The 24,945-nt window shown below is 39.7% G+C and overlaps 1 protein-coding gene across 2 annotated transcripts; it reads left to right on the top strand.

Annotated features, from left to right (window-relative positions):
- The first annotated feature begins 933 nt into the window (after nt 1-933).
- On the top strand, nt 934-23,041 carry LOC111229560 (cryptochrome-2-like). Of its 2 annotated transcripts, XM_022755919.1 has the most exons (13): nt 934-1,222; nt 5,133-5,241; nt 11,274-11,416; nt 13,376-13,560; nt 14,211-14,299; nt 15,366-15,506; nt 15,623-15,748; nt 16,416-16,601; nt 16,731-16,882; nt 17,055-17,257; nt 18,577-18,657; nt 18,792-19,357; nt 20,356-23,041. In XM_022755919.1, the coding sequence occupies exons 1-12, from the start codon at nt 1,065-1,067 to the stop codon at nt 19,349-19,351; spliced, it is 2,133 nt and encodes a 710-aa protein (XP_022611640.1). In that variant the 5' UTR covers nt 934-1,064; the 3' UTR covers nt 19,352-19,357; nt 20,356-23,041. The 2 variants fall into 2 exon arrangements, with proteins under 2 accessions (XP_022611640.1, XP_022611641.1); XM_022755920.1 differs by lacking the exon at nt 18,577-18,657.
- Nucleotides 23,042-24,945: the final 1,904 nt, after the last annotated feature.

Genomic DNA, 24,945 nt, shown 5'->3' with positions numbered 1-24,945 from the left:
CTGCAAACACATTTGCTTTAGGATAAAGTTTAATTACACTCATTTTAAGAAACATCAGTCATCTACTTACATCATTTTGGTTCAGTAGGTGGATAAACTCAGGATGTCTGCCCTGCAATTTTTCCCAAGAAACTATAGAGGTAAAGCACAGACAACATTGGTCCTCTTAACATTGAAGTAACATGAAAAAAAAAAAAAATAAGCAACCCAGCCAAAAACTGTGGCTTACCTACTACTGGCACAACCGTCTTCCACAAGCACAATGTCTTCATGAGCCTCCTGAGCTTCTTTTAAAGGATTCTCAAAGCTGTGTTAATTGATGGCTAAGTGGGCACAGCTGATAACAATGAAACCTGAGGCGTGTTCAAGGTGAAAAACGTTTTGCAATATTTTTTTTTCTGGTTAAACAGCCAGTTTTCCACCACAACAACTTGTATTTTCTCCAGCTTGGTAAAATATCTTGGGGATGTCAACAATGATACATTGAAATTATGTTTGCATTAACATTGAACAGGCGTGTGTGTAGTTGAACAACTTACAGTTTATCTTTTTGGAAAAGTGCAGTTACAGAACTGGAAGACTAAAGGGCTTGTCTGAAGTAGTAGTAGTATGGGTTGCTCATTCATAGATTTTCAACAAAGTTTACATTCATGAGACTTTTGTTCAAGAGTGCAGTGTTGACCTACATAATTCAGGATGCAGCAATCATTGACTCAGGATTGTAATTCATAACTCTAAATTTCCACTTAAGGAAATATAATTTAAAAAGTCATTTATGCACTTCCGGTAGCGAACCTTTCTAAGACTATGAATATTTTCCATCCTGTAGGTATTATGATCATGGCGGTGCAATAATTGAGTTTATAACAATCTTGATCCATCCCACAGCTGACCAGTTTAGCCACTCCCACTCTGTATTGACCACGCCCCCTTGGTGTTGGTTTTCCTTTGACAGCTAGTAAAGTTTCTTGGGAATCTCCGTCCCCGGGACTGTTACAGCATTTTTGGCTTCATTTCAACTGGTCCTCCTGTAATTTTGTCTAACGATGGAATAAGAAGTAACAATGGTGGTGAATTCAGTGCACTGGTTTCGTAAAGGTCTGCGGTTGCACGATAATCCGGCGTTGCAGGAGGCCCTCAATGGAGCAGATACAGTGCGCTGTGTTTATATCCTAGACCCGTGGTTTGCTGGCGCCGCTAACGTGGGAATCAACCGATGGAGGTAAGTTAACGCTAACTCCATTTGTAGCACGTTTAAGTTACACTAAACGTTGGTTGAACATTACGTGTTATGTGAACACAGTTTATCACGTCGCCATTTGTATGATTCATTACCTCATAAAGCGCTTGTGCAGCGCTTTGAGTTCAGGCCCGGGCCTCCTCTCCACGTCAGTTAGCTAGCACTAGCTTAAAATGGAGAGGATGACATACCAACAGCCATGGATAGCACAAACAGTTTAATGTTATCGTCGTTTGTAAAGTGTTCTCACTTAGAAGAGGAGCTTATTTCATGGAGTCAGTACTGTCCACTGGTTTGTTACACACAAACTGTAAAGCTACCGTTAACATTTCTGGCAAGGCTACATAAAGTACAGAAAGAAGAGGTCCACTCTGGTCACTACTGCTCAGCTTACCCTGCTGCAGTTTGGTGGAAAAGACTGAAAGAAGGTCATGGTAATAACAACATGAATTATGTAAATGCATAAAGTTGTAGTATATGATTTGGGATTCATGAAGTATGTGGAGTGTTTTGGTGTGTTTCGTTCACCTTTGTCGCCGACAAGCTAAGCGACGGTGTGGTCAGATGTGGTGCATATATCCAGAAACATGTAAACAGTAGCATGCAAAGCTGAAAAGACCAAGTTAAATCTGATGCATTTAGGTCACAGTAGGTAAACTATATAACCTTAAAATGTCCATATAGTAGCAATATTAGGGTCATTGTTAATTGTTGTAATTGGTAAACACGGATTATTGACTTAGTTAATTTTGTAACGAACGCGTTACTGTGCTAGCTTATGTACATATAGTAAAGATAACGTACACTGTGCAAAAAAACAATAAATCCACCAATACGGATAATAAACAGACAGGTGTCATATTAAAGGAAAAAGTTGAACAAATGAGTGGAGAAACACAGCGAATGCAGATGCCGCCACACAGGTGCACTGCAGATAACATCTGGTTATGCTCTGTGGCAGGTATGAGGAGGCTGAGCAGGTCCAGCTGACTCTGGTGTGGGGGTGGGGGGGTGGGGGGTTTGGGTCCACTTGTCCCCTCAGACCACTTCAGTCTCAGACTTTTGGACCCCACTTATAGCCACTTGTGCCTATTATTATCCTTTGCTAAATGTTTCTGGATCTGAGAAACTGAGAAAATCATATTCTCCAAATGTACCAAAACATGTACAAGACCTAACAAAAATTACATCATTACCATTTTAAAATTTTTTGAAAATGAAATGCAAAAACGATCATCTGAACTGAAATTGCATATCACAATTACAATATCTGCCAAAATATTCACAATATGATTTTTTTGTGCACTCCTAGCAGAAATGCTCAAAAAGTTACCCAATACACTGTCCAATGTAACAGTTTTACTGGCCCCTCTTTTCATTTCACTGGCCTGATAGCCAAAAGGTGAAAATAACTAGGGCTGTAAAGCAATTGAAAAAATTAATCTAATCATTGACATGCTCTGTGATTAATTAATATATATTAATTGCTTATATTTGCCATGAGAAGCAAGATAAATAGTCCACCAAATAATACAATTCAGAATATGTGAACGTAAGGTATGTGGCACTGCTACTCCATCATTGCATCTGTCCCCGCCGAGTTTATGCTTTATGCTGTTGTTGTTTTAAGTTTTAAGCTGAGTTTGTAAACTGACTTTAGTTTTCCCTGCAAATGTTGGGCCACACTGAGAGCAGTACATACAATGCATGGCCTTGCTTCCTTTACAATATCTCAGCCATGTAAACTGTGTGAGCTTTTCCAGTCAGAAAGAACAGATCTTTACTGTTTTCAACACGAGATCACCTGCTGATTCCTCGTCTGAATTCTCCTCATCAGAATGTGTGACTCCACTGGCACAAAAGAGTGTGAATGATCTTCTTTTTTTTTTTTGGAAAGTCAATCAATAGTTAATTTCATCATCCCCAGAGAGCCGAGCGAAAGTACTTACAGACCGGACAGTGGTAGATGACATCCCTCACAGAATTGTCCAGATGGTGTCAAGGGGCAACATAGAGTGTGATTAATCAGCTTTAATTTTTTTTGACATGTTATTTTTCTATCAATAATGATTTGAAATTAACACATTATTTTGACAACCCTTTTTTTCCATAATTCATTAATTATAGGGGCCTTATATTGCAACATTTACAGTAAAAAAAGGTATTTCAATCATTCACTTACAGTGTAATACATTAGGTAGGTGAAGCACTGCCATCATCAATGTTGTTGTTGTTGTTGTTATTGTCCGTCCTTGCCTGATGCAAACACCATCTTGAATAATGAGTCAGTCCATAAATTACGTAAGGACGGGAACAATAAATAAAGCACACCCTTTCAGGCACTATGTGTTTAGGAAGTAGCTAACAATTCTCATCTGATCCCAGTCACAGCCCTTAGAAGTCCCATAACTTTTTCAGACTGCTCTCTGTGTTGTTTGAATAATATTTAACACTGTGAAGCATCCTTATTTTTTTTCTCTACATGGGAGATACTGTCTCTTAAAAACCCACAGCACTCGACATTAGACTGTCAGCTACAGTAAAATCTGACGTAAGCTAGCATCAGTGTTAGCTCAGTACAGTCTATTGTGCTGACCTAATGTTAATAGATGTGTTCTCTTACTGCAAAAAAATATCATAGCGGATTTTAAAAAAAAAAAAAAGAGCATCACACAGCAACAGTGTCTACAGGGAGAAAGCATATTTCAGTCAGTGTGAATTGATACATTTGACAAAAAGGAAGTCATCTATTCCAAGTGATAGATGTCAAAAACACACCTAAACACTTTCCATGTAGATTGGCCTTAAATCACACACCTTGTGACTGTAGGGTCATTGGATTGAATCTGGCTTGGGATAGTCAGTGTTTTCATTCTCCTGCTTCCCTCCACTGTCTGTTGTGAACTGCTGTTTAATCCATACATGTCAAAACCGCCGCTTGGTCAAAACAATGTGTTTGGATCCTGCTTATTAGGGCTGGAAGGTATACTTATATTTGATATTCAATATTATCATGATACTTGGATGCTGATTCAATATGTATTGAGACTGGATTGAGATGTATTGTGATTTGATATTTTTGATTTATTCTTCTTTATTTATTTTAAAGATTTAATTTTGATTTATTCTTGTTCACTTGTTTTTTTAACATGTCCATGGGTAAAACTTGAATCATACACTTTATAATTATTTAAATTGTCTTTTATTTAAACTATGTATATCATTAGTCATGTTTACAAAAACAATTGTCAGTCAGTCTTTCTGAGTTTTATTTCAGCAGCATCTTTGCTGTAAAACCCTTGGGTCTGCCCTAAAGCCATGCTAATGAAAAATCTGTCTTTAGGAAACCCACTTAAGAGGTCGTAGACCATAGGCCAATAATATAGTGATGTAATAAAGTTAAATAAACCGTTATAATAAGATTTTAGCTGATACAAGGGCTGGTCAGTATCACTTAAAATTAATATCACGATTACTTGTCATGTTTACTTTGGTGACGATTAAAAAATATGACCTTATTAAATACACTTATGCACAAGACTCTCTATCCTTACAGTAGACCACTTACTACTGGTTTGTATTGAAATTAAACAGAAAATCATAGATAATGGCTGAGTAATATTAGTTTAATCTATTCACTAGTTAAGAACATCAGAGTATTTGTTTGCTAAAATAGGAAAATAAAACATGGATTCCTTTACTGTCACTCAGTTTCAATAAAAACACCACACCATTTTAGTCCTGTACTGAATTGGTTTTGTATGTTATTGCTGTCATGAGAAACATTCAGTAACATCACAGTTGAGCACCCTCCTGCCTTGTGGGAAAGTAATCTTTCTTACTAATTACATTTCCTTTATTTGTGTGTGTGTGTGTGTGTGTGTGTGTGTAGGTTTCTGCTGGAGGCTCTGGAGGACCTGGACAGCAGTCTGAAGAAGCTCAACTCAAGATTGTTTGTTATCAGAGGGCAGCCCACTGATGTTTTCCCAAGGCTCTTTAAGGTCTGTACTCATTTCTCTCTGTCACAGTTCGAAACTTAAACCACACAAACACCAAAGGTTCCTGACCGAAGGATCCACATAATACAGATGTATGACTTTTGGAAACAAAGCCTGAAAACTATTGACTACTGTGTTCACTCAAAAAAACAGCTGTGTGTGAAATAGACTCCTGCCTGCCAGTAGCATCTAATGTGTGAGTAGTTTAAGGAATCTTACCCTGCTTTTATTATTGATGTTAGGCCAGTCTGGAATGTTAATCATGTTAAGAGAATAAAAACTGGCTAAAATTCCTATTTTCCACTTTCAGCTCAGTTATAACTGCATGGTTTTCACCATAGCTGATATGATAGTGAAACATGTATTACATTGAATTCTATGTGGTATTGAAATGTATACATTTAATTGGGTGAACTCTGCGGGACTCTATGGGGAATTCAGGAGTTGGAGTAAAATTGATACAGGTTTATTAAAATCTGGAGTAACTACTTTTTTTTTCTGCTACTTGGGGCCAGCGGAAAAAAGTTGTGAACAAACAGTGACATATCATCATCTAATGAGTTGATTTGGTTGTTTACTTTGTTTACTTGCATTGTGTTTTTGGCAATCTTGTGAAAGTTCAATATTGACCCTTGATTATCTGGCTCTTTAGCTGCTAAATGCTCCACTATACCAGTTTGTTGCTAACTGTGTAGGTCTGCTGTTTGGTGCTAGGAGGGTGACTGTGTAATGGGGGGGGGGGGGGATCTTGCCAAAAGATTATATGACGATCTTTTTGGATGGAATTGTAATCAGTTGGATTTATCATGATCAGCATTCTGTTTCCGTTTGTTGTGACAATCCTGACTGGAAGTTGTGATTCGGATCGTTCTGCCACTTTGACGCTTCTTTCGGATGTATGTCTGCTCGCTTGTCTTCTGTTTACAAACCGTGTCTCAACCAATCACAGTTTTTGCTTAGTTCATGTGGAGTATTTGTTTGGTCAGCGCTGTTATTTATTTATGAGGTGCTATAGGTAGGTTAAGTGTTTTAATTAGAAAGTTGAGTTGTTGCCCTGGCTTGTCCCGCCTCCTGTTTCCTGTAACTCCATGGTCTTGGACTGCAGCTAGTGAGGTGGTTCTTGTTCTGCTCAGGTGAAGAATTGGTACATGTGGCGCTACACCAAGCTCACTGAATCTACAGAGCAGAACAACAGCTGCCATCGCCAGCTACAGTTAGCGAGCTAGCTGTTAAACTGTTAACAAAAGGCTGATTAGCAATGATTGAACTTTTACAATTAAATATCTAAATATAGAAACTTTTAATGACACGATCTGTACGATTCATCTGAGAAGTAGATGATGTGCCAAAGTAACATTGGCCATGATACAAGATCATCAGATCGCCCACCTCTATGGTGAACTGATGTGTAACACTCCCACAGTAGATGTCTTTGTTGTGTGGCAAATAAAAAATCAGGAGGCTTTATTGTCCTTCATCACAAAAATCATCAGATGTGTGTGTGTGTGTGTGGTATCAGGCGTTGCTCCCTGAGGTTATCTGCTCTAATCTGAAATTCTAATCACAAAGTATATAAACTGCACCTGGTCACAAGTTGACCCACACTTATCATAACAGCAATTTACAGTCTCAATATAAGATTCAGGTTCAGTTTATCTGACATACCACAATATGATATGATATGATCACAAAACTGTCACACTGATTAGGCTTTCTGTAATATAACTATGACCTCACTGATGAACCTTTAAACACACTTAACAATATAGACTACTGTTAAAATGTCTCCATACCTGGTTAAGAATTTCGTAAAGCACAAAAACCCATCAGCTGTGTGTGTCGGGGGTGGGGGATCAGGCTCAGTTCCTTTGACAACAAAATACATAAAATGGAGACAGTTGATACAGATGACTAACACTGCAGAATACTAGCCTGCTTTCTCACATATAAAACTGATTCAAAACTAAGGGTAGCCGTGTCAAACACAAAACAAAACAGAATGATAAATACTTCATATAGAACAACATACCACAAATTTATGAAACTCAATTGTGCAATACACAGTAGCACAGGAAATATACAGTAAAATTACTTGGTGGTTTTCAGTGACTCATATAAAGCTTTTACTTTTGCTACAAAGTAAACAAACATCAGACTCAGTTTTATGTAGCGGAAGCATTGGGAACATTAAGTTACACAAACCATCTCTTAGTGTAGCACATCTGGGATTTTGTCACAATGATACAGTACAGCTAATAGTGACCTGATGACCAGATGCATCCAAATTGCTTTCATTAATTTGCCAGCCCTTCAATGAAAGATGGCCACTTGTTACCTTTTGTTACATGGCTATGTTAAATTCTACCAGCCACCAGCCATGTGTGAAGATGATGCAGTTAGTAAAGTTAGTGGGACATATTTATACCATGGCTCCAGACTGCGACAATTCTTTGAGAGAGTGAGCTCAAATCTCACGTGGTCACATTTTGTGCAAATGCATGATGATCAGTAGGCTGTTCTGGTGCTGCGTTAGCCATTGTGGTTGAAAGTAGTAGTTTTTCTTCTTCACTGGCTCAGTTGAGGTGGAGGCAGCAAGAGACCGACTGAGTCTAGTACCTCTTGTTGCTGTATGAGGGGAATGCTATGCTGTGCTTGCATTGTAGGCAATGTGGTTCGTCCATTGCAGGAAACTCTAAACTTGTTACTAGGTCAACACAGTTTAAGTTTGAAACTTTGAAGTTGCAAAACAGCAGTAAGAAGCACAAAACCTGCAGGGACCAATGCATCACCCGAAACACTTAGCCCCTCCCACTTCTTATTAGTGGTTAGATGAGAGTAATCGCTCAATGGAGGAAAAACGAAATGGTCTTCAAGTTCAGCACTGCTTATAACATAGTGAAAGAGTCACAAAAATAGGCTGCGACCAGCTGAGAAAGTTGGCAGCACCAATGACACCAGTTGAAAAGTTAGTCTGTAACCCTGCATGTTGGGTAACTCACTAACTGCCTGTTGCATTGCTTGAATAGTCTCCCCTGCCCAGGCTACTGCTCACTCAGTGGGGGGCTTTTGATGTTGTGGGGTAGGTGTTTGCAGTCACAGTATTCAGACCAGCCATATGCATGACGACCAAACAGTAAAATGAAAAGTTATGTCTTTCCACCTCACCCTCACCTCACGACTTGTGGCAGTAGAAACAATGTAAACTCGTCACTCGTGTTTGTTTTGAATCATGTTGAAGCAATGTAACATCTGCTTGTAGGCTAACAGTGTAGTAACGTCTCACAGCCAGGATCAGCATGTTGCCTGTAATTTGAGGTATTTATCTTTAATGCAGCGGTTTGAGGTTGTTGGAGCTTTTTGTGTTGGCATTAGTTTTGAGGCTGAAACAATGTAAATCTACTATGGACCACAGTTCAAGAAAATAAGTGAACCGGTAAACTGAAGTTAATGCTCCAGTCCTGACTATTAAACACAAAAAAATGACCATAGAGAGAGCTGTCCGTCCAACCACGACCAGATAGTGATAGTAACACAGGCAGGGTCAGAGGCATTATGTTGTGAATGTGATATCTTGGTAATGCCTTGAGGGAACTTCTTCAAATTTGGCACAAACATTCATTTGGATTCAAGAATGAACTGATTAGAATTTGGTGGTCCAAGGTCAAAGTTCGAGGTCACTGTGACCTCACAAAACACCTTTTTGGCCATAACTCACAAATTCATTCACTAATTATGACACAATTTAACTCATATCTATAAAGATAAAATGAAGGGATGACATTTTATATGCAATAATTCAATGGTCAACTTCACTGTGACATCAACATGTTCTACAAAACACCTCTGGTCATTATTCAATGGTGTAACTCAGGAACAGGAAATTGTGATCATATTTCCTTCAACTTCACTGGTTGGTGGAGGTGTACATGAAGAAGAGATTTGTCTTTTTCTGTTGTTCATGTGGCTCAATGGCACAAAGTTTGTTCACAGAACAATTATTTATGTGTGTTCAGAAATGGACTTTATTGTACCTGTATCCACACATGCAGTAACAGTGATGAAATAACCTTTTTTTTATTGACATTAGCGAGTGATAATCACTGTAGTCAAGTCAAGAGACATCTTTACTTTGGTTTTTATGACTGAGCAGCATCAGTTGCATTGATTTTCAGGCCAGTTACACCAAATACAGTTAACACTTCACAGATGGTCGTACTTTACATGATCTTACAGCGCCGATTCATATTAAAGCAGCTGCAGACTATGTTAATATTTATGAGGAGATTCCCGGGAGGATTTAGTTCCAGGGTGGGAGGAGCAAACCAGGCGCTCTCCACCTCTATACAGCCGCAGCCGTTACATAACGCACGGCTAATTTTACATCATATGCTATGGAAACCCAAGAGCCTGCAGGTTTTCCTTTCGACCAAACAGACAGTCAACAACAACAGCTCTGCCATTTTACACATCATATCAGACAGTTAATTGTGCTACTGCGGAGTTTGATTGGAATGAAAATGTGAATGACCTGATCTTGTGTGTGTTTTCTTGGGATGTGTTTGACTTTCAACTGTCGGTAGTCCTTTCATGCTAAACTACACCACACCCATCTTCAAACGCCGTCTTCACTTTGATATCAACTACACATATGTAAAGTTTCATGACTGTATCTTGCACAATTGTGATGCTATTATATTGACAAAATCTGTCCACAGACAGACAGACATATAAACACCTGCCAAAGTTCTCAAAACCACCTCTGTTGTAGTTCCCACTACAGTAGCTGTCTCCAGGGCCTCATTTTGCCATGATGACATAAACACACACCAGGAGAAAACAATATCAGTCACACTGTCTTGGCAGGTAATGAATTAGAGCAGATAATGATGATGAGGATACTGTCACAACATCTTTCTCCCAGCCTTCATTATGAGCCCTTAGAAGCCCTTAGAAAATGCTTTTTACCGAAGTTCTGTCTCTTAGGTTGTTTTCATGCAAACAAACTTTGGTGTGTGTGCCCAGTTAGGTTTGTTTGTCTGGGCTGGTGTGGCAAGGCAGCTTGAAAAAGAATATCTTGGTCTTGTTCCCAGTGGAAGCAGTTTTTTTATGATTTGAAAAAATGAGGCAGACCAGTCAAAGTTCATAGTCATAGTCTAGAGGTCACTAATAGGTGGACCCAGACGCCATCTTAACTGGAACCAGACCTAAAAGCTATAAATTATTGAGAATTATTACATTTTGACGGAGCGTTTCCATTTTAACCAGCGCAACCTCTCTAGCCTTAAAAGCACTGGTAACGTGATTCCACCCAGCCAATCACTGCAGCTCGAGTCAGTGCGTGAGATACACACAGAGGGGAGAGACGAGGCGAGAGCTTTTTATATACACGAGAGGCAACAGTTGGAGAAATGAGTGGGATATAAGATGGAAAGAAAAGAGAAAAGGAGTTGTTAACGCTGTTCTATTGTTAAGATGTGTTGAGATCATTTATTATAAAAATGGTTATGAACAGTTGAGATGTGAAACAGTTAACAAAAAAAAGAAGAAAAGGGGAAACTGAAGCTACACTTTTTATTTAGTTTTTAAGCTGATGTGCTATCATTTGAATTCATCTTTACCATTCTTGGTCATGGTCAGTGTTAACATTAAACAGTGCAGAACTAAAAGACATCAAAATATCTTTTTATTTTACTTGGTTTGGACCAACTGAACCAAACTACAGGTGAGAAAACAACCCAAACCGTCCACAGTTACTGTATTTAAAACTGCTTCTTCAATGGATGTATTGTACAAACTGCAGCCTGGTTTTAATGTCCAAAAGTGCATCTTGATGAACTGGATTACAGAAAACACGTGCTGAGAACCATGTTGAATCCGAACACAGTGTGTGTTGTTCTATGTTTGGTTTGAACATAGTTGTAGCTCTCAGCCCTGCTGCACAGTCTGCTCTTCTCTTGCTCTTGTCAAATTCTTTGTCTTCTCTCATTAATATTAATTTGCTCTGTGTCTGTTTTTCTTTCTCTGCTTTGCTGCAGGAGTGGAAAGTGACCAGGTTAACATTTGAGTATGACCCAGAGCCTTATGGGAAGGAGAGGGATGGGGCCATTATCAAGATGGCCCAAGAGTTTGGAGTGGAGACGATTGTCAGAAACTCACACACCCTCTACAACCTGGATAGGTTTGTAGCACATACACTCTTATTTTTCATTGTGTTTGGTCGACATAGACACTGACATCTGTCACACCTGCATATACACAGATCTTACACTGTATAGGCCCATACCAGTGTGTTTGGAGGTTTTAGCTCCTTAACTAGAAATCATGTGCTATACAGCTGGAACCACCATTAACTGATGTTTCGCCACCTACCAGTACATGTCCCAGTGAGCGGGCAGTGGGCAGTTGGGGATATCTCCCTGCCACCCCCTGCAGTTGCCCTTATTGGGGTGTTGAGCCCCAACTTCTGCTCAGGGCTGTCACAATATCAGATTTTCACCATGGCCAAAAGAATTCACAATAACGATATTATCACGATATCTGTAGACAATCTGAAAAAAAGAAATAATAATGCTATCAGCCAAATTTATCTTCTTCTATCTTTAACTTTATTGTCATTTATTGTCTATTTTGTCTCTTTTTCACAGATTAATTAGACTCAAATCCGATTGTAGGGAGGTGGTGAGAGGCTGTAACCACAACTGTACAAAAGTGTACAAAAAGAACAATTACACTTAATGAACAGTGAAAAGGCAACAAGGTGCCAACACAATATTGCCATGTGTTATTAACACAATATCAATATTTCACTTTTTAAATATGGTTATCGTCAATACCGGTATATTGCCACACCCCTACTTCTGCTGTTACTCAGCTGTTCTAGCTGTCTCAGTACGTGAGTATTTTTTTAATCAAATTGTATTTCTATCATCTGAAATCAGTTATGAATAATCTGATTTGGAGTGAATGGTCTAAAACCTGCAAAAACAATGACACAAGCCCTTAAGATCGAGAACTGTTGAGGTTAGGATTTAAGCAAAATGATTTAATAAAGCACTAAAGAGTGTTTTTATTTTATTTGCATCACATGCAGCAGAGCCCTCCGGGGGGTCTTCTCATATTACTGCAGGTCACACCCCCGTGCGTGTGATGGGACCAGGTGGCAGAATGAGTCAGAGTGGAGGGAGTCTCTCCATATTCAAGCCTTGTTGGGTTTTGCCTTCTACATGGAGAGCATCCAGACCAACACAGTGTTACAGCACTGTATTATGTAATGAAACAGAGCATTAATGGCCTGTGTGCGTAAGAATACTGTGTCGAGTGGACGAGGCAGGAGGGAGTTAAGCTGCAGGGTGTGTGCACGCTCAGCTGCAGGGTGTAGTTGTAAACATGTGCTCAGCTTACTGTGCTAGTAGTCACAGTAAACCAACCAATAGGAAGCAGCCCCGGCTGCAAATCCACCAACCAAAGATCCACAGCGGCCTCACAGATATAGACAAGTTGTATAAGACAGAAACTATAAATACAAAGCTTCACTCTCAGCTGCACAGACAAAACAACCTGAGAAGCAACCATTGAGGCTGAAATACAAAAGAGGCCTATTTTACTAAAGACTGATGACAGAATAGTTCAGTGATGGTTTTGGGTAAAAGTGGTTTTCGGTTACTCTTAAATGCATTTCAGCTGTTTAAACTGTGCTACAGTCCAGCACAGCAGGGTACAGCTGGATGTGGGCTCTCGGTCTGTCTGTTTTCCCTTCATTCCACCCTGTTAAGTCGAGGAATATCACAACACCTACCGTCCAGTTTATCATGAATTTTGCTGTAAATATTCACAGTTCTCAGAGTATAGGTTCTAATGATCTGTTAACCTCTAATAAACCCTGAACTTAGCACCACTATCAGGTCAGAAGCACTCAGAGCTGGGCAAAAATTCATTATAGTTAAAGCTGATGTAGACAGAAATCTAAAAAAGACTTAATTAAGTCCAACTTTTACCTTTTATGTAATTATATTTTTATTAGTGTGTGCTTAGGATATTTCAACAGAGCTTTGTCACTGACAGGACCTGTTACATAAGTTCTGCTGTATATACAGTAATTCTAACCTTAACCTTTCTGTCTTTTGTGTATTGATCACAGGATAATAGAGATGAACAACAACAGTCCTCCGCTGACCTTTAAGCGGTTTCAGACCATTGTGAGCCGACTGGAGTTGCCCAGGAGACCTCTGCTTCCTATCACCCAGCAGCAGATGGAAAAATGTCACACTAAAATAGCCGACAACCACGACCAGCTCTACAGTATACCTTCACTGGAAGAACTAGGTACACATCATTACATTTCTATGAATGAACATGACAGCTGTAGCACTCCTGATGCTCATGAGCACTGTAGCTTTACATTGTGTTGTTCTCTGGGTGTACTGAGGTCAGTTAAGAGAGAGGACGTGATTAGATTTATTAGGCTTGGTTTGGTTTGATTTGATTTGACAGTTAATTCTATGATACTGTGTGTAACTGAGTACTAGTGGCCAATATACAGTGCCTAACACACTGTCTGTGTATATCACCAGATTAACTGAAGTTCTAGTGTCTCTTCTGTATGAAGATCAAATTCATGATTACATTTCAGTCGTTCAATGTTACTGTATTTATCTGTTGAAGCACACAACAGTCCTTAGTCAAATCTTATTAGACATACAGTTTTTAATAGTCACATTAAAATACCACATTATTTGAGTTGTTTATGGCTCAGTATATGGCTCAGCTTTCTTATGTATTTTATTGGATGCGTTATTGTATCTCTGTGTTGTGTGTTTGTATGTATGTCGACCGAGTTTTTGGCTCTGTGAAGCAAAAATGCAATTTGAATAAACTTTACTTACTCACTTAGAACAGTTGGCACTTGGCTTTGATTCATTAAGTTGTAGCTGCTTTGTATTTAACCTTGTCTCTGTGTGTAAATGTGTGTCCAGGTTTCAGGACAGAGGGTTTACCTCCAGCTGTGTGGCGGGGAGGAGAATCAGAGGCCTTGGACAGACTCAACAAACACCTGGATAAGAAGGTAAAGCAGAAGCTGACGTTACTGGTCCAATACATAATATTTCAAATTTGCTTTCATTGTTTAATACTAAATTGGTCGGTCCACGACTATGGTTACAACCTTATTCACTGGTTTTGTTTCAGTTTGAGTTGTTGGCACACAAGCTTGTTGTCATTCATGCTGTCACAGGATGATAAATCTCCTCTATTTTGAAGATAGATTTGAATCTGACTCAACGTTCTTGTTGAAAAGTTAAATCAACGGGAATTCATCAAGACATCAGGTCAACATTGGTAAATTGTTGCTTTTGCATTAACAGCAAACAACATAAACAGCAAATTAAAACAGAGAGGCTTCTTAATAAAATATAAGATGTTCTTAAATTGGGAACGGGGGAAAAAGCTTGTCTCTATTATAAAAATAAAAATTTTATGAAGAAATTATAATAATAATTTCAATTGAAGGCCAGTCTGCAGTTGTGGTAAATTAATTTGTTAGCCACCTTTTCAAAGTCCAAGGAGCCATCTGCTTCTGCATTTTTAATATAAACGCCCTATAATGTATTTTTTATTCACAGGGTGAGTTTACGGAACAGAAATAAACCAGAATGTTTCCAACAATATTTCTGTACCTGAAAATTCCTAAACTAATTGTGTGTTCGTTATGGATTCATTTAAATATTTGTATCCCTTTTTAATGTGTATATTGTGTTGTCTTTGATTGTCTTTGACTTGTTTGTTTTCTATTTTTTTTTTTATCACTATCATTATTATTATATTATCATTATAATTAAATTTTTTTTCTTTCTTTTTTTCATTTTGTATTATCAAAATTACGTTGAGGTGAGGTTTAACATAAGCCCTAGTTTCTTACCTCACCTGCACATCCATTTTATAAAAAGATATGAAATATATTTAATATTTTATGTGTGCAAATAAATAAATCAAATCAAAGGCAACTATTTGAGAATTTAATTTCATTTAATATTAATGATTAAAGATATTTAATCAACAACATTGTAATTGGGAAAAATGACATGATATCTCAGATGATCACTTGAACGTCCTCACTGTGTCTTTGTGTATAGGTGTGGGTGGCCAACCTTGAGCACCCTCGGGTCAACACATGCTCTCTGTATGCCAGTCCTACCGGCCTCAGCCCCTACCTGCGCTTTGGCTGTCTGTCCTGTAGGGTTCTGTACTACAACCTCAGAGAGCTGTACATGAAGGTACAGCCTCAGACATATCAGCCATACAAACACCCACTGCTGTTTCCTCTGTTCTCTGACAGTTTTGATAATTCACTGCTCTCTTTGACCATCCTCGCTCTCGCTCTCTCCATCAGCTCCGTAAGCGCTGCAGTCCTCCTCTGTCCCTGTTCGGCCAGTTGTTATGGAGGGAGTTTTTCTACACAGCTGCCACCAACAACCCAAACTTTGACCGCATGGAGGGGAACCCCATCTGTGTCCAGGTGGGTCTTCACACTACTCTGCTCAAAAGAAGAACTTCACACTCAACAAAGAGGAAACTTATGAACCGACCATTATTTCTGCTCAGTGCTGTGGCCAGCAACTGTCTTATACATATGTGGTTCATCTGTTAACTGAGTTTGAAGTGTACATACTCTACATACAACACATACAAAAGTGTGTGTCTACTGTCTGTCAACACTATTCTACAGTTAGTCTTTGCTACATGATAATATCGTGGCCTCTTGTCTACCCTTTTAAATTCACACTTATGCCATTCAGACACAGACCGTTGATCTTTTGAGTAAACTGTGCAGACATGAACACTTTTCTCAATTCTGAGAAGACAGCTGAGACAACAGGACACATACTGCCCCCTCAAACCTATTGAAAACAATAGTGATTAGTGATTACGATGATGCTACTCATGCATTGGTAAAAGAAAACTCACAGAAGTGTGGAATTCAGTCACTGATTATTGAAATTGTTCAGGTGACAGCTGAATGAAAACCTGTGCAGTGTATCAACTAGCACTAGTGCCCACATCATGTACATGTAAGGGCTGATTGTTGAGAGTTAAAAAAAAAAGAAAAAAGAATGTGTCTCCTGTATAGAGAAAGAAGAGTATATAGTTAATATCTCTCTCCCATGTCTTGTATTTGTGTCCAGATCCCATGGGACCAGAATCCAGAAGCACTGGCCAAGTGGGCGGAGGGTCGGACCGGTTTTCCCTGGATTGACGCCATCATGACCCAGCTGAGACAGGAGGGCTGGATCCACCACTTAGCCCGACACGCTGTGGCCTGTTTCCTCACCAGGGGAGACCTGTGGATCAGCTGGGAGAGCGGCATGAAGGTATGACGGACCAGTTTTTTGTTTAGTCTCAAACATGGACCTGGTGTCTTGACCGATGGAGAACACCTGTCAGCAGTGATGTACATGATCTACATGATGTAGATTTTTTTTATCTGTGTGTCCCTGCAGGTGTTTGAGGAGCTGCTGCTGGATGCAGACTGGAGTGTAAACGCTGGCAGCTGGATGTGGCTGTCCTGCAGTGCCTTCTTCCAGCAGTTCTTCCACTGCTATTGTCCTGTTGGCTTTGGAAGGAGAACTGACCCATCAGGAGACTACATTAGGTAGACTTTAAACTGGTGCTCCTTCAGTATCTCCCACCACATTACTTAATATTACTCTTTTTTGTTCCCTCCATGTTTTTAAGCTGTATGCTCAGCAGTAAAACAACTGGATCTGCTTTGAAGTGTCACCAGAGAGGAAGTTCAAATGATTTTCTTTTGAAATTTCCTGCAGGCGTTACATCCCCATCTTAAAGGACTACCCGAACCGGTACATCTATGAGCCATGGAACGCCCCAGAGCTGGTCCAGAAGGCAGCCAACTGTGTGGTGGGAGTGGATTATCCCAAACCCATGATCAACCACGCAGAGGGCAGCAGGCTCAACATCGAAAGGATGAAACAAGTTTACCAGCAACTCTCCCATTACAGAGGACTCAGTAAGTCAACTGACAACATATTTCTGTTACTGTTATCACCAAAACTACCATTGTTTTAAAGGGGCATAGTCAACACAGCAAACTTTCATGAACAGTTTGATTTGGATTAGCTAGAATAGTTTATCTTTCTAATGGTCAGACAGTGACAGTACAACCACAGAAGGACCAGTGAGCCATTCTCCTTACTATACAAACATTAGCTACTCATCCTACTGATGTGCGGCAATTTTTGTTCTCTCTCCTGAATTGTGGTGAGGTCTGAAGCCTGTGATCCTCTGCTGATGAGCAGGAGAAAACACAGGTGGATGTAATCCATTGAAAACATGGAAGGTGCTTCTGCTTGGAGTTACGGCATGAACACTCTGCCTGCATTGCTATGCATCGCTGAACTGCTGCAGCTCACACCAGAAGGTGCCAGTGTTATGTAATGTTGCTGATATGTTAGGTGAAACACAGAATCTGTAGATCATGCCACGCAGCCGCCACGGACACACCATGCAACCATTGTGTTCCTGGCCTTAAGAAGACAGTCCTCTGTGATCTCTGACTTTCCCTGTGATCAGTCATGTTAAATGTTGAAGCAGATTGTCTCCTCTGCAGTTGATTAGCTGCAAAGAATACAACAAAAGAGCAACAGCAAAGACAGTTGTAGCATTAAAATGCAGAATTTAACTCCTCAACAGCTGCTAGCAAAGACAACAAGGTCAGTAACACTTGTATTTCATTATCCATGTTGTATTCACCACCAGTAGTCGAGGCTAATCAGACCCAATCAGGGAGAGACCATAGGTGTCAGTGTCATTGTTTCCACAGGTCTCTGTTTTCGCCCGTCCAGACAACAACAACCCCGGAGTTTTCAAACTCAAACAGGGTCAGCAGCGTTTCCATTAGTCGCAGTTTTCTGTTCTCAAAAACGTCGGAGCAGTGTGGACGGGAGGCGAAAACGTAGCAAAAGAGATGCATTTCAAAATGAAAACGTAGTAGTGTGGATGTAGTCTAAGATACTGCGCAGAACCCTCAAACTCCCAGGACATAAACTTGACGAAGACACACACCACCACCACCCACGTGGGGGTGAGAGGGAGATATTTTTTGTAATTTTTTTTTTCACAGATTTGTGGTTTTAGGACTTGAAGTCAATGTAGCACTTTTGTATAGATACCATGGTAGGTAGAATTATATCACAGTGAATTTATGTGTGTTTGTGTGTGTTTGTTTGTGTGTGTTTGTGTGTGTGTTTGTGTGCACGTGCGTGTGTGTGCACGCGCGCCTGTGTGTGTGTGTGTGTGTGTGTGTGTGCGCGTGCGTGCGTGTGTCAGGTTTACTGGCATCAGTACCAACGATTCAGGAAGAGGCAGAGCCACCAATGACCGATGAGTCCCAGACCAGCAGTGGCCCTGGTAGGAGGAAACGCAAAAGCGAGACTCGTATTTTCCCATCAAGGATCTAGAAAATGTCCCATAATTATTACTGAGGCTCATGTGTCACAGTCAAACTACACAACATGTGTTTGTTCTTTCTCATGTTTCCTTAGACTCTCCTCCCAGAGATCCTGTGGACAATGAAGCAGCTGGCTGCTCTACAGCTCCTGATTCGTCCACAGTCTGTGCATCCTCCACCTTTGCCCTACATCCAGACCTGGAGGACACACTGAACTGTCGCCCATTCCAGACACCCTGCACCTATTCACACACACAGGCCTCTGCAGCTGTAACATCTACATCTGCCAACCACCCCCTGTCCCTAGCAGCCTCTCCATCCCTAGCTTCAACACCAATCCAGGGCACTCTGTCAAGGTCAAAACCCTCCTCTCCATCCTCCTCATGTCCCACCTTGTCCTCATCCTCCAGTCCAGCTATGACCCTGGTTCAGACTTTCCCGAAGAGGAAAAGCCTCGCCCGCAAAGTGCGTCGCAGCCAGAGGCAGCGAGGGCGACAGATCTGCACTCCATCAGGCAGGGAGGGAGAGAGAAGAGCGGAGGAAGAGGAGAGGGAGGACACAGGAGGGGATAAGAGGATGGAGGAGGATGTCGAGCAGGATGAGGAGAGAATGGAAGAGGAGACTTCTGAAAAACTAGCAGGACTTCAGCAGTGATACAAGGTACAATATACAGCATCTTTATTGTGTGTGTAGAAAGAGAAATGATGTACAAAACATTTTCTACAGGGTGTGATTGTTACTATGGCAACATTGCCAGGTTTATGGTATGTCTTTGGACATACAGTACCTGATAATATAAACTCATTTTAGTGGGGTTACTGGTTTCTGGAAAAGCTGATACTAAACTGTTGCTGGCTGCTAAAAAAAAGGCTTAATGTGACTTTACACCAAAGATTCACGATGAGAAGAGTTGAAACTCTGTGGTCTGCAACATAAAAACCAGTTTATACCAGTGTGACTAGGTTATTTATTTCCCGAGCAACGACTATTTACTTCAGTGTTTCTGTCAGCTCCATGCTGCCTTCATGGGAACGGGACATCAGAGTATCATCCATAAAATTTCACCAACATGGCGTTTACTGCGTCAATTGTACAGCTCTCTCTTCCTTGATATTCACCATGGAGGAAATTTAAGAGTTTTGTCCTTTTGAAAGCATTCATTTCTCCCGAAGATTCACTGTGAACGCCATCTTATCACCGTGGTTACAAGAGGAATATTCTGCTGTGTAGCATCCACATCTTTTAGAATATGATCGTAATCAGAAAATAGATAGTCTGCTTGCTAGCTTTTTTTTTTATATGTCTATATAACTGAAACCATTTAAAAAGCTAGCTAACTGGCAGTCTACAAACTAGCTTGACGGGCAAGCATGGTATAAGTGAGCAGATAGCTCACAATACTGTACATAGTGGCTCACCATCAAGCCCCGCAGGTTGCGTTTTCTGTTGTGACCAGGCGTTAAGTCAGCAAATAAAAAGGCTACAGTTCCTAAACTCTAAAGTATCTCAACAAATCTCAGTCACACGTGAGAGTTCAGAGTGAGGGATGCGTTTGGTGCATTGCCTGATAGATGACATGTAGTGTAATTGCTGGATTATCAGAGCTGGTTCTGTGTTAGAGGCTAACACAGTGTTTTCTGCTCTGGTGTCTCTTTCAGGTGTCTCACATCCACGCTGGACAACTGGACACATAACGACATACAAGGAACAGTGACATGAACATGCGGACAGCATACATACTGTACATGCATAAGCATATATCCAACACAAGTGGAAGCAGTACAAAAGCATCTTACTCACATTTTCTCCAGTCAAAAGAAAATATTGTCTGGACAAGCAATTAAATAAGCTCATGGAAAAAGACTAATTTTGACATGTTAGAACAGAACCAGTCCACAGTGACTGTAAATGATTAAAAAATAATTCTTATTTGAGGAAATGAAGGTTATAATCCTAAAGTTCTCAAGATGAGTGATGAGTAATCTTCTCTTGTACAGTTCCATCTCTGACACACACACAGCTAATAAGGAGCAACGTAATGTACTGCAAATCTTTATATACATATCCAAGTTGAACCCAGACGACATAGTGTGGCTGTCCGCAGTAGCACCTCTGCTTGTCCTGCCGCTTCTACAACTGTCCTCTTCTTAGAAAAAGGTAGTGCAGGAGTCTGAACGTCACACTGTCTCCTGTCTGTACAGCAGACTCGCTCTGCGCTCTGTTCTACGATCTGGGAAGGAAAACTAACTCATGAAGTCATTTGATAAAGCAGTGTATTTTGGCATACTGCTGTAATGATTTTGTATAGTAGTGGTTTGTGGGATTTAATAAGTGGTGGGTTAATAACAGAGTCCCAGAGTGAGGGTCAGAACCAGATCCTGGGTCCTGTCCAGGCCAAAACCTGACTATGGTTCTTATTTAGAGGCAGGCAGGAGCACTGCTAGAGCTTCAGACGGATTTACTGACCTTCAGTGAACTGTATTAAATCATCATTTTATGTTGTAGTTCCCCTCACTGTACAGTTGTGTTCATTTTGGGCCTGCTTTAGGAGACAATAATTTATATTGAGAACAGTGATGGAGAATGCTCTTGTTTATGTCTAGCTCCAGGGAGATGGAGGGTATTTCTCTTCATGTTCTGACTTTACCACATTTAAACAAACAGAAAGCTACATGTTAATATGTAAATGCCCGATGTGAATGTTTTGGAAAATTTCTTTTTGCTAGCAGCAGCGATGAGGTGAATTAGGGAACTTTTTTTTGTAGTCCACCCTAAATCATAAATACCCTGTCTGTTTTGGAGGGTCACACATCTCTAAAGGTATAGCAGATTGCTAATTGAAATCATGTAAATTTAATGAGACAAATTAATTATAACAGACACTGTAGCTGTGGCACAGGGGATAATGAAGGTAAGTCTGCGAGACCAAAAAAAAGTTGTTTTTTTTGCATTTGCCATATTTTTCTCTGGCAATTGAAAATGCTGCTTGTGTGGAAAGAATGTAGAGAAAAACTCACGTGTTGTTCTCCCCATACGTGTAACAGAGTTTGTGATAAAACATGTAAAAACCATAACCTGTCTGTTTACTAATGGTGTGATTTAGGGGGTTTCATAAAGGCTTGTACCTTGTTTCTGCCTGGAAGTTTCTTACTGGAAGCATCCACTAGAGGGCGGTAGATGCAGGAAATTCTGTACATGGTAAATTTACTAGGGCTGCAAATTAAAGAGTATTTTCATATTCTCTGAAACTGCCAATTATTTAAAAATGTATTTACTAATAATTATTCAGTAACATTTCACAAAATAGTGAAATCTGGCCATTATCATTTCTCAGGGTCACTCTAAGCACCATACAACAGTCTGGGGCAAAGATATTCAGTTTACTGTCATAAAAAGAGAGGAGCAGTAAAAACTCACTTCAGGAAAGCAAATGTTTTCCTTTTTTTGCTTGAAAAATCACCCGAATTATCAAAATCTGCAGATTAATTCTCTGTCAACCAACTAATTGATTAATTGACTATTAGTTTCAGCAATAACATGCACAAGATTCTACAGATTCACTCTTGTTAGCAGTAAATTATAATGTTGACAAATAAAATATTTCATATTTTGTCATAAAATTGGGTGAAAGTAGTTTATACTGAATTTTTATCCTTTACAAAAAGAAAGATGTACATTTGTTAATGGGTTTTTCACTGAGGTTCAAAACATGGAATCATACCAACCACATAAGGTTATTTCTGGAGGAGCCACATATTTTTTTTTTCTGGTGTGATCATGTTTTAACATCAGTTTTTGATGCCCTTCAAACCAAAACTGGACACTAAAAAAAAAAGATACAAATGTGATTTTATATGTTTAAATGCAATTTTTTTAAAATCCAACTTTAACTCTCAGTAGAAAGTAATCAGTAAGCCATAGTAACAGCCTGACTTTGTGAAACCCCCTCATTGTTGCCTGGATGGGTCAAAGTTTCCCCAAAGAGGGATCATAGATTTTTAAAGGCAAACCTCGTAGCCAGTGGGACGTGTCTTACTGTTGGTGTTCAGGACAAGTGGGAGCTGTGAGGTTTGAAAACATGAAGGTGAAAGGACAAATCAGTCCAGCCTCTTCCTCTACACTGGCCTAACCACAGGTCAGAAAAGCTCACACTTCCCACTTACCCTGAACACAACACAAGCCCTAATCAGATGCTTGTGTTTTACTGCACATTCCAACTAACAACAGTATGATGCCCCGCAGGGCCGGAGGTCTGTCTGCGAGCTGTGGGCTACATGGATATTTATTTGTTTTGTATTGTACAAAAAGAGTTTATTTTCATTAAAATTGCCGAAGGAATTGTGATTGAAATGGGAGTTCAGGGTGTGTTTTCTTTCTGTTCGTGCTACATTACCACTTCCGGCATAACACATTCAAATTGTATTATGAATTCATGTAAATCAGAAAAGCAGTCCCTACTCAATTTTGCCAAAATTTAACTCTATAATTTCAATACATTCGTACTTGGTTGTATTACAGAGGTTTAACCTGATGGAGCCACATCACCTTAAGAAATGAAAAATGTTCAATTTATGAATTTTGTTCATTTATTTACTTTCTTATTTATTCAGGTGAATCTTATCCCATTGAGATAGAAGTCTCCTGAATGTACATAAAAAATAAATAAATAAAAGCAATTCATGAACAGATAGTCCAAAATAATTTACAATACATTTTAAATAACGAACAATACAAATAACAAAACTAATAAAAATAACACACAAGGAAGGTTTAAAAGCCAAGATTAAAACACAGCCATTTATCCAGTGAGTAAAGATATATGTACATGTCTGTTTCCTAATTCCCTCCATATATGGTAAGAGCTGTCCAGTGTTTGGATAAACAAACAAAAAACTAACTATTTAAATGAGCATATCACATATTGTACCACTAGTCTGGAGCAGTGTTAATTGCACAAGTCAGCAGGGTTATGAGCAGAAGTGCGTGCTAGTTACAAAACACCCCTCCCTTTGACGATACACCAATCCCAGATTTCACACAGGTGGATCTTTATTGTCCATCAGAAATACAGCGCTCTATTCTTTTTTAACACTTGCAGTCTTAAGAAGCCTCTAAAGACTCTTAAGACTCTACTGACTTAGATGAACTGACTTTCACTGTGAGGAGTTACATTGCTTTCTTAGAGCAAATGGATTATTCCCACAAAAAAATTACATCCTAACCAAATAATAAGTTCTGGGTTAATAATATCCTCAATCAGAAACAGCTAGTTTTCCACCAGAGTGACGTTCACCAATGAGGAGATATTTACGAGTTGTTGAAAAATGACATAAAACTGGCTAAAATGCAGTTTAAAAAGAAGGTGGGAGATGAACTCTCACTTCATCTGGAGGGAAATTAAATCTATGGTAGTAATGCAGTCAAACTAGTTTCACTTGAGATTTGATTTCCATGATTTTAGCGATGAACCAGCTGTATTTAGAGGTTCAGATTGAAAAAAATGGACGTCCTGAGAACTCTTGAACAGACAAAGGTGAGGAAATGTCATGGCCCTGACGGCAACTCTCTCTATTAGAATAAAATTCCCATATTAAGGAAAGAATCCTGTTCTTTCTTTGCTGTTCTAGTGGCCGAGGTTCCATCACTGATGAAGGTGTTGAATGATTATTGTCGCATGGTGCTTACCTCATTAGTTATGAAAGATTTTGATTGTATAGGAGCTTACTGGTGATGACACAGAGAGTAACTAACCCCTAAATGAAGGGGTTAGAGGATGCCACAACAAAATTGTTGAATTTTGTTGTTGGGCATTTGAAGGGCAAAGAAGATGCATGTACATCTAAGCTTTGTTGGTTTTTCTGCAGCTTTCCACTGCATGCAACGTCATATTCTAGCTCGTATGCTTTCAGAGATATCTGACATTGGTAACTATAGTCTATGTTGGCTGATTGACTTCCTGACATTGAAGCCACTGAGATCCCATGTTCATGACAGGTTGTCTGAGGCCCTGATGTGTTCTACTGGATCACCCCAGGTGTGCCTTTTGTCGCCTTTGTTATTTTTCCTCCACTCCACTTTTGCATAAATCCTCCTGTCACAGCCCCCACTTTTACCAATGGTGTAACTGTAGAGACAGTACAGGTAGTTGGGCAACATCCTGGATGAGAAAATGACTTTCAGTACAGCAGACAGCAGCTAGATAACAAGCAGCTAGCCAACTGTGATGGCACCCATCTGTCACTCAAAGC

The sequence above is a fragment of the Seriola dumerili genome, unplaced genomic scaffold (assembly GCF_002260705.1).
Source record: "Seriola dumerili isolate Sdu_G_001 unplaced genomic scaffold, Sdu_1.0 BDQW01000242.1, whole genome shotgun sequence".
NCBI lineage: Eukaryota > Metazoa > Chordata > Actinopteri > Carangiformes > Carangidae > Seriola > Seriola dumerili.
The sequence above is the reverse complement of the archived record's forward strand: the minus strand, read 5'-3'. Positions and strand labels throughout refer to the sequence as shown.